The sequence below is a fragment of the Azolla caroliniana genome, unplaced genomic scaffold (genome assembly GCF_043228905.1).
Source record: "Azolla caroliniana isolate FFs.n. ecotype wild unplaced genomic scaffold, voAzoCaro1.0.p SCAF_3, whole genome shotgun sequence".
Classification (NCBI taxonomy): domain Eukaryota; kingdom Viridiplantae; phylum Streptophyta; class Polypodiopsida; order Salviniales; family Salviniaceae; genus Azolla; species Azolla caroliniana.
The window spans coordinates 26,236,763-26,254,287 of NW_028230438.1; the positions used below are offsets into that span (position 1 = coordinate 26,236,763).

General features: G+C 36.1%; 2 protein-coding genes across 3 annotated transcripts; one reads left to right on the plus strand and one right to left on the minus strand.

The window, feature by feature from the left end:
• The first annotated feature begins 1,528 nt into the window (after positions 1-1,528).
• LOC147866919 (uncharacterized) lies at positions 1,529-5,515 on the plus strand. Its single transcript, XM_087317462.1, has 6 exons — positions 1,529-1,867; positions 3,204-3,340; positions 3,691-3,832; positions 4,281-4,440; positions 4,526-4,720; positions 5,092-5,515. Exons 1-6 carry the CDS (start codon positions 1,654-1,656, stop codon positions 5,168-5,170), a joined length of 927 nt encoding a protein of 308 aa, XP_087173588.1. The 5' UTR covers positions 1,529-1,653; the 3' UTR covers positions 5,171-5,515.
• A 2,895-nt stretch (positions 5,516-8,410) lies between these two features.
• Positions 8,411-16,739, minus strand: LOC147866920 (myb-like transcription factor family protein). 2 transcript variants are annotated; one of them, XM_087317463.1, is made up of 16 exons: positions 16,546-16,739; positions 15,013-15,102; positions 14,266-14,331; positions 14,119-14,178; positions 13,991-14,047; positions 13,591-13,720; positions 11,892-11,959; positions 11,712-11,807; positions 11,590-11,628; positions 11,319-11,501; positions 10,777-10,887; positions 10,601-10,696; positions 10,406-10,486; positions 9,185-9,251; positions 9,072-9,106; positions 8,411-8,975 (listed from the first exon to the last, which is right to left on the minus strand). In XM_087317463.1, the coding sequence occupies exons 1-16, from the start codon at positions 16,660-16,662 to the stop codon at positions 8,895-8,897; spliced, it is 1,377 nt and encodes a 458-aa protein (XP_087173589.1). In that variant the 5' UTR covers positions 16,663-16,739; the 3' UTR covers positions 8,411-8,894. The 2 variants fall into 2 exon arrangements, with proteins under 2 accessions (XP_087173589.1, XP_087173590.1); XM_087317464.1 differs by having other exon boundaries at positions 11,712-11,804; positions 16,546-16,732.
• Between the last annotated feature and the right edge of the window lie 786 nt (positions 16,740-17,525).

Consider the following 17,525-nt stretch of genomic DNA (forward strand, 5'->3'; position numbering starts at 1 on the left):
ATTAGTACTTGTGCCCTCTCTAGACGGAGATCACAAGATTCATTATTGGATGTTATAGAAAGAAGACATTGTTATTCCAATGGATAAGATTACAACACATTTACTGTATAGGTTGTTGCAACTTGCCTCGTGGTTTCAAGAACATTCAAATGCATTGTGGCACCTACACAAAACATAATCCTGGTGGAAAAACAAGCTTACAAGCTTATGGAGCTCTAATCTTCCACTTAAGCAACAAGTATTCCTATGGAGATGCCTATTGGGTGTGCTCCCGACTGGGTTGAATCTTCAAAAGAGATCGATAGCCTCACCACATTGTTCACAATGTGGTGGATGATAAAAAACAATCCCATGCTTATTATGGACGTGCTCATTCACTATAACATTTGTACAAAGACTACGTGCATCTCTTTCTCACATATTTCCTTGCCAAAGGTTTGGGAAGCACTTTTGGCTATTTGGACATATTCAGTGTGCCCTATCCAACAATGCCTATTTTGTCCAACGAACAAGATTTTGGGCACTCTAGACCATCTATCTGGACGACCCACAATAATAAGGTCTTTAATTGAAACCAATTGCATGAAGTTAGCTTCTTTAAGCAATCCCTCGGGCAATCTCTGTTTGATTATCTGCAACTTAGAGGCATCACATTGCAAATTTACACTCTTTACTTTGAGTGCTTCTAAGCTCTTTAGTGTCTAATTGACACTTGTATACTTCTCTTTATTCTTTGCGGGTTTTCACTTCACATTGAGGTTTCCCAACAATAATAAAAGTGTTACTAAAAAAAAAAGACAATGGGGTTTACGCTTAGGCCAAGAACCAAGTTAGAAGTTCACCCCAGGCCAAATGGTTCACTATAGAATAAAGGCATTCGATGGCGACTATTAAATGACTAAAATTTGAAAACTTATTTCATGTCATCGAACAAATGCTCGATGACATTGGAGCCTTGTCGAGATCACTTTTAAAAGTATGTTTCAAGCAAAGCAAATGAGTTCATATCATTGAAACCCTGATGTATAAAGAACAATGTGGCTGAATAACTACAACCTCAAAGTATGTGCTGACCACCAACAACTTGTTATCCTATTGATATCATGTGAAAAGCATGCATGAAGTATAAAGATTGTCTACGCTTAAAATCATAACACTCGCTATGTTGGAAAAGCAACGAGTGGGCTTTTAAACACGTTTTCCGCAAACTCCACATGATGCAATACTTGGATAAACTCATTCATTACACAAACGTGTAAGGTTTGATGAGCCACGAGTGTAGAGAAATAAATAAGAGGAGTTGAGGCAAAAGGACACCTCGGCCCACAATACATACGGATACATATAATAAAGAAGCATTCATGAAAGCCATAAAAACTTAGTAGCATTGGTCCATTCGTCTCAATTCAACCATTGCCACATATTTTGCTTTTGCAAATTGCATACATATTGAGTGACCCATGCTAGTAACCGGTAGGTTCAATCAAGTGAGGCTCTCTCTCTGTCTCTCTCTCTCTCACACACACACACACACACACACACACACACACACACAGAGTACACGCACACACCCACCCCTGACGTTCTGTAGCGATCCATGGAGTTCAAGCTTCGTCTAGCTGTCCCAGACGATGCGCCTTCTATGGGAAACATATGCCATCGAGCGTTCTTCCACTTCAACCAATCTGTGGGAATCCCGTTCACATCGATGCCTTGTGTGCTGAAAACTCCCAAGTAGGAGAAGATGATGATGGATTGATGGTCAATTTCATGAAACATGCCCTTACAGAATCTTCCACATATGGCCTTGTGGCGGTCTCTGAGAGCTCCGGTCAGATCCTGGGGGGCAGCCTCCTCCACTACTACGGTTTGTAATGCTTTTCTATTCGTTGATTTTGATGGCATATCTCTCTAGGTAACTGTCCGCTGTGTGTGAAAAGAGGGAGATTGATTGATCATTGTCTTTTAAAGGCGAGCATTGGGATATGAGACTAATCAGACATCCAAAAGTATATGTCTATCCACTTAGCAATTGGTAATGGTTGGGTTTGAGCTGAGCCGAACTCTGAAACTGTGTCTTAATGGCTTAACAAGCTCGTAGATAGCTTGAACCAATTGATTTTCAGTTTGAAAAGTCCTCAAATGGTTTGATTTGGATGGTTTTTGCTAAAGATTTCACGTTTTGGATTGGTGTTAGTCTCAAAAAATTTAAGCAGTTTAAGTTTGAGATTCCTGAACTGAACTGAATTGAACCGAATTGTTGCTGATTACTATGTCCAGTATTGGGGACAGTACAAAAATCAACTCAAGAATGATAGCTAGAGAATGTGAGACATTCATATGATCTAGTAGTACAAGGATGATGAGATGTAGCAGATCCCAAATATACCTAATGTCTATATAGCCAGGTTCAAACAATGAAAGACGATAGTGCAGCTAAAAGATTATAGCTATCTCCAGCCTGTAGCAACAGTTAAAGAATAGTGTAGGATAAAATGAATCCTTTTGAAGTATGGTAATATGTAGATATGTATAAAACTTTTCTGTTGCCATTTCAGTTCAGCACCTTCCAGGGCTGAAAAGTTTTGGTCTTGAAATGTCATAGGCTGAAATGTTTAACAATTCTAATTTGTCAAAGCTTCTGTGAGCAATGCCACTGGCCATATGGGGCTTTGAAAACCTGACATCTTAACTTCTATAAAAGGCCAAAATAATCTGAGACCAAAATAACAAGATGGATGTGGGGTGATAAACACGCATGATGCAAACATGAAATGATACATGAGGCGATGAAATATGATCACATTCATATACATATGCATGAGAAATGATGACACATGATACTCGTGATACACGAGATATGCTCGGTTATTTTCATCCTATACTCATTCTCAGTTCTTTCCCTTAATGATGATGCACATACACATGTATATATAGTATATACAATGTATGGTAGAGATAAGAAAATGTAAACTTACTATCCGCTACAGGCCAAGGTGGCATATGATACCAAAATTGCACACATGAGGGATTCAAGACAGGGAAGGAGAGGAAGAACATACCTCGTGATACATGGAAGATGGAACAATTTCCTAGTTGCGTATAACAATTTAAATATTTAGAGAGAGAGTATGCACATCTTGAAGGTTGCAAACAAGATCTTCTATAAGTGTATTAACGAGGACACATAACTCGTTTGCTAGGAGAAGGTGTTCATTCCATTGGTCCAGTGTTTGTGGATCCTTTGAAGAGCAACCATGGGGTTGGGACGGCTATAGTTGCTGCAATTCGTGATCATGCACTCCATGTAGATAATGCGAGTTCAATTCGATTAGTGCAAGTAATTCTTATTCTCTATATACTAACATTTCAATGGTGTTAACTTCTCGTAACTTATACAAGAAAGTTCAATTGAAACAGCTGTCTTGATAGAAGTAAACTATTCATGCTATGCTGAAGCAGAATTGATACTTTTATAAGAAACTTGGTATAATTATTAGATTACTTATTTGATAGGTCTACGTGAATATTGGGTAAGTTTAGATTGTGTTAATTAATATTGGTCCATGCTTTTGTCAATATTCTCTCTCGGTATTTTTTGTCATAACTGATCATTTCTGTAATCCTAATCTCATGATTGTGAATATAGATAGATTTGTGCATCAATAATGGTTTGTCTTGATCATGCAGGTTGCACATAACACAAAATCATTTTGCCTTTATGCTAAATTGGGGTTCAACCCTGTGGAAATAATGAGCTATTTTGAAGGCCGTTTGGATGGAAACAAAGAGCATGCAGCTTGTGAACAGCTTGGGATACATACTCTGAATGGTAATCCTAATCCTGCAAATTTCTATCAAGAATAAACAAGGGATTTAAAATTTCTTCAAAATCCTCTCCTTTTTGTTGATCTCTACGAGAATATTTCTAGCTTTTCAAAAGGCCTATTTGTATGAGTAGACACCAAGATTATCAGGGGGTTAAGGCTAGAAAAGACTCCAATGGCCCCATGGCCAATATGCCAACTTTAGCCTTACCTTATTAACCTTAACTATGTAGTTATTTGAATGACCATAATCCTATTTCCTTGCCATGAATGATTATGCATTTTGTGTCAATTTATGGTGGCAGTTGTGTTTTTCATCTTGAGAGATGATTCCTAGAATTTTGATAAAAAGGGAACCTAGTATGGAACGTGTTAACTTTGTGCAAGGGGGGACACCATTTGGACAAAAATGGGCTGCTTTAAATTGAATACATCTTTTATTCTGTTGTACAGATGTTCAAGTTCTGCCAATGCAAGAATCCGATGTTCTTGCATGTGCCTCATTATTTGAGAGAATAATGGGTTACTGTCGAGAGTCAGAGATTAGACATGCCTTGGCTGATCAACCCTCACATGCTTGGGTTGCAGTTAAGAAGGATGCAGATGTTTTAATGTGAGTTTTAGGATTAAAATATAATTGATCCTCTCAATGCAAAGCAAGCATACTTTTGTTACAATGTATTGCTTCAACCTTCTAGGGCGTTTACCACCGGATTTACTATGTACGGTTTCTCAGTTGCTATCAATGAGGAAAACTTGGTGATGTTGTATCGACATGTGTCTAGTGAATGGCCTCATATAAGTTCAGCGCTTGATCCAGCTGTACAAATTCCCTCTTATCTCCATCCAAAACTAGTTCGTTGGGCAGTCTCTTCTGGTTTGCAACTCATCAGGTATTAACAATTACCTCTTATCTCCATCCAAAACCAGTTTGTTGGGCTTTCAACTCATCAGGTGTTAACAATATTGTTTGTGATGGATAAACAAAAAATAAAGATTCTCAAGTGATCTGTAGAAGGAAATTATATTATTTGGTTCAATGCTTTTGGAGAAATGATATCATTATCCAGTTTATGAAATAATATGTACATCTTTGCATATGACTATGGTGAATGAGAGGGCATATGAATGAGGAAACTACATTTGGTGAATAAGTGAAGCATATGATCATTTTGGTCAATGTGTAGGTGTACGGTATTACATAAGACTGTTTCAAAACTTGCATATTGCTGAGAGACTTTAGTTTTGTATTTTGTTTTTACAGACACCAATGGTTAATGGTTCACGGAAGCTACAAGAGACCAGATGCTAACCTTGTATATTGTCCAGGGGTTCTGCATTAGTGATACATTGGTTGAATACATAAAATGTTGATGTAACTTTTACTCCTTTTCCCTTTTGTTCTATGTTGGAAGCATTCTGAAATAAATGGAGCTCTGGAGGCTGCTAATTGTTCTACAATGGTCTTCCTTGTGTGAGACAGGTGATCTAAGATGCAATTTGTTTTAGAATGTCTTGTGTGGGAATTTGAATGTTGTTTAGGTGATTTTCGGGAAAGAAAATAAACCCTAAACCAAAAATGCCCGATCATTTTTAAGGTTGATGTAAGTATTACTCTTTTTCCCTTCAGTTTTATCTTGTATGTATTCTAAAATAAATGGAGCTCTAGAGGCTGATAGTTCTTCTAATGGGTTTCCTCATGAGAGGTGTGATTGAAGATGCAATTTGTATTAGAATGTGTTTACAGGAACTTGATTGTTGATTAGTTGTTATTCAGAAAAGGAAATAAATTCTAAACCAAATATGCCTGATTGATTTTTGTAGTTTTTGCAACATGAAGTCCCTAGCTATCAAATGCTATGATAATGCAAATATGACATTTGGGAATGAAAAATGTAGTGACATCATGACAAATTAGTAGACTTAAAAAGAGTTGAAAAAACCTTGCACTTGAATGGAAAATGTTATGACCATCAACGATTATCAATCTTTTGTAACATTTTGCGATTGTTTGTAAAGATTTCACGATCAAGATTGCCATGTGTATATTAAATTCGTATTAAATTCGTACAAACGTGAATAGTGATTTCCTTGTGAGAAACATTAGTGAAGGTTTTGTATGTTGCGTCTTTTTAATTATTTGATCTTCTTGATTTGATTGGAATTTACATCTAAAGAAACATTTCTTATGAAAAACTGGGGGGTTTAATCCACATTGTTCGAACCCATAAGCACTAAGCAACACAAAGTAGTACTAACGAGCTTGAGTTATTATACTTCTCAGCTTCGCATAACATCTTTCTACAATAAGACTTATGGATTGAGTTAAAAGTGGTAGATCCTTATTCCAAACTGAGTTTGCATCAAAGATAGATCCTTAACATGCAAGCTAAATGCTTGAGCATGAGATGTTTTGGCTCAATGACACCATAACATTTTCTTGGATTTGCAAACCTCAAGTTTCAAAGCTGGAGACATTCAATACTTATTATTGGCATGTATGCCTAATCAATACATCTAAAGGCATGAATGTTTGACATCTTACTCCAAAACATGTCAACAACTCTTCATTGCCTAATAGATATAGATGGCCTTGATGAGATGGATTATTTAAAGAATCAATGTGTTTGATTTGTAGTGGATTTCGTGTGATTAAGGTTGGTCTTGAACCACAAAAATTGAGTTACAAACATAGCTATTGTGGATCATAGATGAAACATTGTTTAGAGCTCCAATAGTTCTTCCACAATTGAATATGATAGATAGTTTTGGTTACATAATCCTTCTAAATGGAAGATGAAGGAGAAAACATGGTGGTAGAGAATCATAAATGGAAGAAAAATAACCAAATTCTCTTACATATTATGACCCACATTCAAAGCAGGCAACTTGAAGTTTGCTTTAATAAGAAATAAGGGCCTGGAAACTATTGCATACATTATTATACCTCCACCTAGCACCTATTGTTGTTATAAATGGCTAGTCTTGTTGCGACCTTATCTTGAGTTCTTGAATCAAAGTTGTTTGAGATTATTTCTAATGTAAGCAAGAAATAAGGAAAGAAATGATATGTAGATAAGAGAAAGAGAAAGAAAGAAGGGTGTTGATCCACATGACCAACCCCCGAGCAAAGGGATTGAGATGGACTTGAGCCTTTATCGGCGTCCCATACCACTATCATGGCATCAAGTTGTACCTAGCATTGGCATGCTCACTACAAGAGTCTGTTCACCAAAAGGTCACAGTCTTGATGTAGTCAAATCATCCCCTAACGAGGGTAGCTAGGCCTCATATTTATAGCCAGACCTAGGACCTCCAAGCAAGTTCACGTTTTGCCCTTTATGGGTTGTCTCAATTCCTAGGATTAAAAGTAATCCTCCCTTCTTTACACTCTTGATTAACCCTCACACTTTATCCTCATGTGTAGAATACTATGGTACAACTTACCACGGGATAAATTATGGTCATGCCTATAACAGAAGCCTTCATTTGATAATCCCCAAGGAACCCATTTATTTTGCTACACTTTCCATTCAAGCCATTACATAGACACAAAAGTACCTCTAGCATTCATTAGACCCTAAAATCCTCCCTAGCGCATGCCTCATCAATTGGGTAGCTGAAATAAGGGGTCCCAAATTGTATGAGTAATTTGGTCTCACATGTGTTGGGTTCTAAACCCATGACTTGAGTTTCCCTTGCCAAGCTACATGAAATAGATTCTCATATATCCATAAAAAACATGGTAAACCAGAATGTGAAACCCTCCAATTGTGCATGACATGACATTCTAGACCCTCCAATTGTGCATGACATGACATTCTAGACGCTCTGGATGACAAAGAATTGATCCTTTAGGACATCATTTAAGTACAAGATATGATGAATTGATAATGAGGCATCAATCGGCTCCACAATTCTCTAGGTTACCTTGTCCTCGCAAGGTTTGTCTTAACCATTGTAGCATAGCCTACACAAGTAACAATAAGATGTTAAGTCTATGAGCTAATCAAATGACATCATTACATAAACCTTTTCCATTGCAAATGTAAGGATGACATGGTATACATCTATGACCTTCCTAAATTGATTTTCAAAGAATACTAATCATTTAAATGTAAGGATGAATTGGTTTAGCAATTTCATTAGCTACTTTGTATTGCATGAACTCCTAATCAGATAATAGGCAAACTACTGCTAGAGCTATCTCTTACCCTGGAGCCAAGGCAACGTATCATCTTACAAGCATCAAGAGAACAGAGTCAAGTTGGGTTTTCACTTGTTTGTTTACGAAAATATCAGAAAGAAGGCTTCTTATAATACTTTATTTCATATGTCACATTGCCCCCTAAACTTTCTCTTCACCTTCTTGGTTTTCACATTTATAATAGCTTAATATACCATATCTTTATCACACTTTCAAAGAATGGAGATCTCTATTTTAAAATTAATCCTTCACAACCTGTCATCATTTTCGTTATTTTATTTCCTATATCACAGTTAATCATCACATTGCATTTGCAAACAAGAAGCTAGGAACAAAACATTAGTACACAACAAATAAGTGTTATTCCAACCCATCAGAATTCAAAAGGTTATCTTGTTGATCGTTAGTATTTCAGGACTGTTTTTTAATATGATACAATCCATCGACTTACATTCTCATCGACACTGGATTAAACACATCCCATCGTCTTTACTTCAGGTGGGGTACTGATATACCACAACATAAATGAAAGCACGGTGATTAACATAATCAAGAATTAGTGTGCTCGTACACTGAGTCCAAACATAACACCTGTTCTCCAAGGAGATTGCCCATGTGTGATTACCAACTGGGGTGTGCTTATACAGAAGTCCAAACAGAACATCCTTGCATTTGACATGAATGCTAGATTACCCCACAATCTAGAAATTAAGATGTGCTTACGGAACATCCTTGGTTTTGACAGCACAAATGCTTTGATGACAATAAAGCATACCCAGAAAAAGCAGCTCAGCCTAGGAAGAAATTACTGACTTAAATCTGAGTTCTTCCCACGGATAACAATCGGTGTTAAATGCAAGTCAGCTATCAGATGCCTTCAACTTGCGAGACCTCTTACTGCTGGGTGGTGATGGAGGCCCATCTGAGAATCTTACAGGAGCCTGGCAGAAAAAGATACATTGATGCTATGAAATATACTAAATACCCAATAATGTTGCAATAATATGGGTAGAATGACACTTTGAGCATATGCTTACCTTCCGCTTATGTTCTCGTTTGCCACTCCGTTCACCTGCCAAAAGCAGGCAGCATTGAGTAGGTTTGAAGTCATTCAAAAACAATTACAACTAAAAGCATATATATATCTCACCAGGAATGGTCTCTAGATCACTGCCAACTGTCCATGGACGATCACCATCAGCTGCACGATGTGACCTCTGCAATAGTACTTGTTAATAGCAATTCTAATCATAGATTGACATATTCATATTCGTGGGGGTTACCAAATGAATGCATACGAATACGCATACGAATGCATTGAAGAATATTCGTTTAAAAAGAAAGAAAAAAGAGTTCATAATGTCCCTACTTTTTAGTTTCTTAGATATATCATATAACAAAGAGGACTTTGACAATAAAAGGTGATATTTTACTTCACATTAAAAAGGAGACTTAAACTAATAATATTTTTATAATAGATGTAAAACTTAAAAGTATTTGTTTTATTTTTAATATAAAATATAAAATAAATAAAAGGTTCATTAATTCCCCACTTTTTACTCTCCCACAAAATTTGATATTTTTATAAAAGGGGACCTCACACTAATAATATTTTTATAATAGATATAAAATTTAAAAGTATTTGTTTTATTTTTTAATAAATAAACAAACAAATAATAAGTAAATCAAATAATAAGTAAATAAATAAACGGTTCATTGATTACCCACTTTTTACTCTCCCACAAAATTTGATATTTTTATCTGACATTAAAAAGGGTACCTCACACTAATAATATTTTTACAATAGATGTAAAACTTAAAAGTATTTGTTTTATTTTTAATAAATAATAAATAATAAATAAAAGGTTCATTAATTCCTCACTTTTTACTCTCCCACAAAATTTGATATTTTTATTTGACATTAAAAAGGGAACCTCACACTAATAGATGTAAAAATATTTATTTTTTTAAATAACAAATAAATAAATAAACGAATGGTTCTTTGTATTCTCGAATATTACGAAAATTTCGTATGGCGAATACCACGAATATCACACATGGGTCAATCTATGATTCTAATAATAATAAAAAGCTCATAGGCAGATGCAAAGGGGACGAAAAATGTTGCACGAGACCACACAGAAATGGTCATTTATATTATTTGTTTGTCTCTCATTGGGGAATGTTCCTTTGGTCATTTAGATTTATTTGGTAGTATACATTTTAATGCATGCACCTTTTTGTTTCTCTCTGAGGAATGTTTTGATTCATTGATGAGGAAGAATTTTATCATATTCTATAAAAACCTGAACAAATGAGATGATCTGATATATTCCAAGCAAAGGCAGTCACTTTTCTCAGCTTCCATTACCTTAGGTGTGCTTGGTGTTGCTGGAATATCAGCATAAGGATTATCCCTTAGCATTGTAACCTCCGCTCCCCTCCATTGTAACTAAACACAGGCCAAGAATTGTAAATAGCACACATTGCTGTCCGACACAAACAGCACAGAACTCCATCTTAATCTAAATACATTTCTGTCTTAAACCTTGAAAACGAGTAATACCTGCTTCTTCAAATTCAGCATTGTCAGCACCTCCTTCCGAAGTTCTAGATGTTCTGCACAAACTGCTTGTGTAGGAACCTTTGGCTTTGTCTGAACCTGACGTCATAAATTAGAGTGCAATCAAAAAACGGCATATGCAACACAGGATGTACAATGTACATAGAAGAAACAAATACCCCAAGTTCTTCAAGTGTCTGTTCAACACGTTTGGACAATCTTGCCCCACCAGGTGGTACAATTGAGTGCATCAATTGGGTCAATAATGTACCTCTTGTAAAGACACGAGGCTGCAAAGATAATTCAGATTATCAATATTACAACTGCTGCATCAACATTCTCAAATAATGGAATTGTTCATTCAAATGTTGAGGTAAAAAATGGAACATTGCAATTTGCAATATCCAACTCATTAGAAAGATAATCGAATCTTCGAAATTAGAAAAGAGAAACAGAAGGATATGCATGCTACCAATAAAAAAGGAGCATCTACTATTCATAATAAAAACATAGCATTAACTATAGCTAAATGATGACTGGCATTTTGAGATACGCAGTCAAGCTCTTACATACTCTATTTACCTTTACATGTACACATGCAGATGTTATTGTAGAAGGTACGCAATGTGTTGTCTCATTTTGGTAAGGAAAAAATTAAACATTGAATCTCTATGTTCTAATTTCTGGCCAACAATCACAAGATGGGGAAAAGAGAAATAACCAATCGACTTCCATTCAGCGCTGTTACAAATGCTGATGTCAATGTAGGCATGGGTACTGCAGAAGGGCGGGGTGGGTGTACTGGTGAAGGAGATCCAGGTCTCGCAGGAGTGGATGGAGCTCTTTCAATAGCATCCATATCAGTAGCAATGCTAGAAGTGTCTGCATCGTTGATAATCTGTTTCTGGAAATTCTCAAAAGCAGCATATCTAAGTGATACATGTGACTTCATTAAAATAACTGAAAAGATACATCACACTATATATCTTTACCTTCATGAAGCGAGCCTCAGAGATGCGTTTAGCCTCAATCTAATTTAATTGAAATAATAAGAATTAAAAACAGTAAATAATATGTCCCTCTCTAACTGCATTGAATAGTGTTTAGCAGACACCTCAGCTTCCTCCCTTTCTTGCTGGCGTGATTGAGACAAAACAGCTCCTAATGCACGTTTACGCTCTATTTCATGAGCTGCATTATATGATTCCTGCTAGATACAGATTTATTTTTTCCAATTATCAACAAAGTTCCAACTGGCAAACATGAAGATTATGTTAATTAATCATTGTGATACCTTCACAAGTGTGTGATCATTTGCATCTTCTGGAGTTGCAGTTCTTGCAAGAACCACAGCTTTTGCCGCTGTCAAAACAAACACGTGATTAGTTAGATTTCAGTACAGAAACCAACCTCATAGATAGATGGATGAAGCAAGTGCTACTGTGGTATGGCTTCACTCTATCAACAGAAATAAAATGAAATATCAAACGCTATGAAATTGACATTGAGCAACCTTGTTTTCTTCAGGAAGACATCAGCTAACCTCATAGGCAGATGAATAAAGCAAGTGCTACTGCAGTATGACCTCGTTCTATCAACAGATGTGAGATGGAATATTATACACTAACAATACAAATTTGAACAATACCCCTGCTTCTTCCAGAAGAAGTCAGGTAATCTTGTAGACAGATGAACAAAGCAAGTGTTCCTGTGGTGCGGCTTTAGTCCATCAACAGGTGATGTGAAATATTATGAAACTGACTTTCAATTATTGAATGAACGCCCTTGCTTTTTCCACATGAAGTCAGCTCTGCAACACCATTTAGGTTTCCTAATTGGCTTCTCATTATTTCAGTTTATTGCATAAAGCTTTTCCACATGCACTATAGTTCATTTTTGGCACACTAGATTTTTTGAGAGAGTGACAAATTACAATGGCCTCACCTCAATCCTAAACTGGGGAACAATTGTATATGGTAATATATTTAAAAACGTTTCTTGAAGATCAACTGTACTGTAGCTTCTTCATCTTCTTTGAGTACTTATATGTTCCCTTTAAGTTCCACAGAAAGACAGACTTCCCAAGGAATAATGTGCATGCTAAATTACGATGATTCGAATTGTCTGCTGGGATGCCAAAATGGCCCAGGAAATCCACATTTTTACAAAGCTTTTAAGTTCTTGAAGGTAATGCAATCATGTAATAGGCCGTGAAAAGCCTCTCAAATTTCAGCAGAGGCAAGCCGAACCAGGGCCATGTGTGGTTCTGTCATATTGAATAATCGTGATGATTGATTATGGACATTTTCATAACTATCAATGCACAGAAAAACCATCATGTAATCTGGATTTGAATCAAATGGAGCAAATTAGTGAGCGGCTTATCTCCCTGATTGTCAACAGGAAGCAGAAGCTATGTATGTCAAATCTTTCTTTTCAGAATATGCTTGCCTGCTTTGTTTGCTTCTTATAATCCCAGTTTATTGCATTGAACATGAAAATGAGATGACTAAATCCCTCCTAAAACCAGGGAAATGGCTGGCCACATCTAAAAGAATTTACTATAATTTGACCATACTATAGCTTATTCATTTTCTAAAAGAAAATATACTTGATAGTCTAGATTTATTCATTACACGTAATGGAGTGAGTGGCTTATCACAATGATTTCCGACAAGGTGCATAAACTGCGGATGAGACCTAAATCAGACTAACCCTCTTAATTTGTGAGAACTTTCAGCAGAATTCAGCCTATAAAGAAATACATTACATCTCTCACCAGATTATGCATCACCTAATTCTTTTCACTAACATAATGGTATAGGTGAGAAGGTCACATGTAAAGTATGATATAAAATAAAAAATGAAAAGACTAACTGATTTTTACTTCTTTATATATATATATATTAAGAATGACTGAGTGAATCATTCGGAGATTGCATAAAAGGGGAACAGCTTTCTAGATAACAAAAATGGAATGAAAAACAGAAAACCTGAGTAGTATCGACTCTTGAGCTCTTCAATGCTCCTAGGAGGATTGAATCTATCTGCAATCACTATAAAGCGGAGATCAAATTGTTCGCAAAGATCAAAAAGTTGGTCAGTTTCTTCCTTGCTCCATTTCTGAAATATAGCCATCACCAGATTTAAGCACCAGGAAAGCGTAAACAATCAGAAGTGCTTAATTAGGAAATAGATAGTTTTGAGAATTAAGCACATAGAAAACAACAATACCAACCAAACTTAAGCAGTTAACCAAAGGCTGACAGAACTAGACTGATTAAACAACGTAATGTTTAAAAGAGCATGCAGAGAGTGAACCTACTCAATAATATCATAGATTAAGGTAATGCCCCAAAAATGAGACGTGAAATTAGACCAGAGAGTACTCACTGCATCAAGAAGGTTTTTGTTATACTCCTCCTCTGTATACCTTACAACATCAATCTTCTGCATTGGCATAAAGGAAACCAACAACTTAAAGAGCACGATTAAAATATATGCATAAGAAATATAATTACCTTATTGTATCTTGCAAAGTAGTAATCTCCTGCTGGAGCTACATCATCCACAATTTTGACCTATCAAAATGGGGGAATTTCAATAGATAACAATAAGGAAACAACCACAAATTATTGTGTGGCAAAGAAAAGAAAAGAAATACCAACCCAGTGATATAGTTGTAAGTTGTCTCTACGGGCAGAGGATGTGAATGGTAACCATTGCCAAGAAATCTACAAATTTAACTTTCAGAAGGAAATCATTACCGTACACGGACAAACAAACATATTCACGTGAGACAGAGAACATGCAACTGAAGAGATTGCAAAGGCTTTACAGCAGATGGATAATTGAAGTGAAAGAAACAGCTCAAAGATACAATATGAGAAAGTGTGCCTCAATAGGCAGGAATATATCATCTTTCCCAAAGAGGATATAAAAATGTATAACAGGATGAAACTTCAAAACATTGAGCTAGAAAAAACATTTATGAATCTGATCTCAGAGTGCATTTGTAAATGGCATACAAATGTCTGAACTAATTAAGTGTTTGCCAGGACTTTTCTTGATAAAGCATAGATAGTTTACCTAGAATAAATATATTGCAAGAGCCAGTTTCTTTCTTGTTTCAACATTTATATTATATTCAGCACATCAGAAAAAGCAGCAACTTCTTCTTTCTTAATGAATTTGCACTGTAAGAAGTCATCGCAAACTGTATAACCAAGTCTATATGATATATCCATGCATTACAATAAAAAAAGACACCAACCATACTCTCACTTTGCCAATCCAAACTAGTTCATACACAAGTCATAGCAATCTCTTATAACATAACTTTTTTTTGGATATTAGGAGTTTCACAACTGATTAATTCACATGATGCTAAAACTAAGAAGCATCAATACGGGTACCTTCTTATTGCTGATTGGGGGTCTTTTCTTCAAACTTGCTATGTCAAAAGTCGGCATGATGGGTGGTAAACCTCCTGTAAGAGCATAAACCTGACAATTTGCAAATAGACATATAGAATTCAAATTAAGAACTAAAATGTTACTACATAACAGAGAAAATGTAGCCAAGAAAGGTAAAATAATATTTCAATTTAACCAATCTGAACAGTCTATTCATAGAGTGGTCAAAATTGCTGAGGAACCAACTATTGAGGAATACTTGTTCAGTGCACGCTTTCTATGGAAATTCTAACCACCTTGATCTGATTTTCTCAATCAGACTATTAGCTGTCAGTCCTAAAAAAGTACAGAATGAGCAGTTATAATGTCAACTCTCCATTTGGATTCATCAACACAGGTAAATGTGCAGAATATGTCAGACTGTATGCATAGAGAGCATCGGAAAGTGCAAATCCACACAGAGTTCACGTCAACTCATTCTACCAGCTGTTAAGTTTCAATTCATCTATCTTTCAATTCTTTAAAGAATGGAAACTCTTCTTGTTCTCTGCCATTTCTTCTAAAGCTTTCATAACCATAATGTGATAGGACTAAACAAATTTTTAATGCCTCCTTTACAACTTTAATCGATTGCTTTCTACATTTATTCATGCAGTTTAAAATGTGTTTCTTTAAAGCTTCTCGTTTATCGTTGTTAGCTTGTCAGTATAGCATTTCAACTACATGCTGCTTTGCAACTTTTCTCTGCATAATATATGATTATGAAAATAGAAACCCTGTCTATAAGACCTAATCGCATTGTTTAGAATGATATTGCAGAGGATTAGGTGTGGTTTAACTTGTAAAAACAAAATAAAAACTTGAATAAATCGATTTCAACTGTGAGAATGTCTCCTCCGAGGATTCTATACTTGTGCATGCAAAGATGGCAGAGAATTTAAATGGTTTAGTATTAGCAGAGTACAAAATATAGCAGTATGTTGTTCACTAGAATGATTGTAATATAGTAGAGAGTGTGAAAGATGGTGTGCCATACTCGACGTTAAATTTTACACACTTTGCCATATTAAACCCTCTAGGAGGATGCTTTTGAAATGTTCAATCCTAATTTGTTTTAATGACCACACGTTTATCACACTCTCTTGTAAATTAAATGCCACCGAATCATTGGGGTGGAGCGAATTCTCACTGATGCCTTTCCGAAACACTAGATTGTATCAGAATTTGGTAAACAAAGTTATAATAATAAAAGTATCAGCACCATTAAACCCTAATTACTTTTCCCAAGGATAACCTTCAAAACACACTCTGCTATATTGACCTAAAAGAAAACTGTAGTAGAACGCAACTTATTGTGACTTCTCCAGCACGTGAACCAAAAAAACAAAACAGGCTAGTGCATTAAACCCTAATTTGTTAGATCAATTATATTTTATCACATGCTGTGCCAATTAAACCATAAAAAACGCATCTGCATATACTAGGATTTCATGTTGGGAAACGAAACTTAGGAAATAACAGGAATAAAAGTACCTCACGAGAAACTCCATCAGGCTTTTTAGGGTTCTCTTTGATGGGCTTGCTGCGCTTTTCGGAGGAGAGACCAAAGGAGGTCTTTGGTAGACCTAATATATCTTTCGCGTCAGCCATGTGGTTGTGTCACGCAAACCAGTGAAGAATCCCGACACGACACTTCGGTAGAACGATGACCAAAAAAGATCCTTGCTTCTCCGTTGCTCCGATCTCTGCTCCTCCTCCTCCTCCTGTCTTTGTGTTCTGTCTTCTGTCTTCTCTCCACCGCGTCGTCGTCGTCGTCGTCGTCGTCGCTGTTTGTATGTATGTATGTATGTATGTATTTGTTTGTTTGTTTGTTTGTTGGTGCAGAGAGCAGCAGCAGCAGGAGCGCTCTCTTTGGCTCCTCTACAGAAGGACAGGACCAGTGTTATTGTAATTTGTATTGCGCCATAAACAAAAATAAGAATGGAACCTTCTTTTGTCCAAACAAACTTCTTCTACACAAGAGTGTGAGGATCCACTTCACTTCCTCCTCCTCCTCCTCCTCCTCCTCCTCTATCTATGTCAGGTGTACTACTTCTTCTTGTTGCAAGTAAGAGGCCTAGAGTGAGTAATCATTGTAATCCTCCCAAGACAAAGGCATCTCGGAGAAGCTTGTTTGTGAATAATTACATACATAATCAATGCTCCTTCTCTTCGGTCTATGTGCGTACTATGGTAATCCATCGAAATCGTCAAAACAAATTGTTAAACACATCAACCGACACAAATGTTAGCAGATAAAGAGCATGCGTAAGAGAGTACCTCCATTTGCCAAATGAATTGGACTCTCTAACCCACTTGACAATTCGGAAAACATAGTACGCTTTGAGAGAAAGAAAGAAAGAAAGATATATTAACGTCTTCTAAGGCCAAATTTGGCCCATGAGACAAATAGGTTACAACAAAAATGAGTGTTTATCCAATCATCAAAACTAAAAATAAAAGAAAATAGCTTA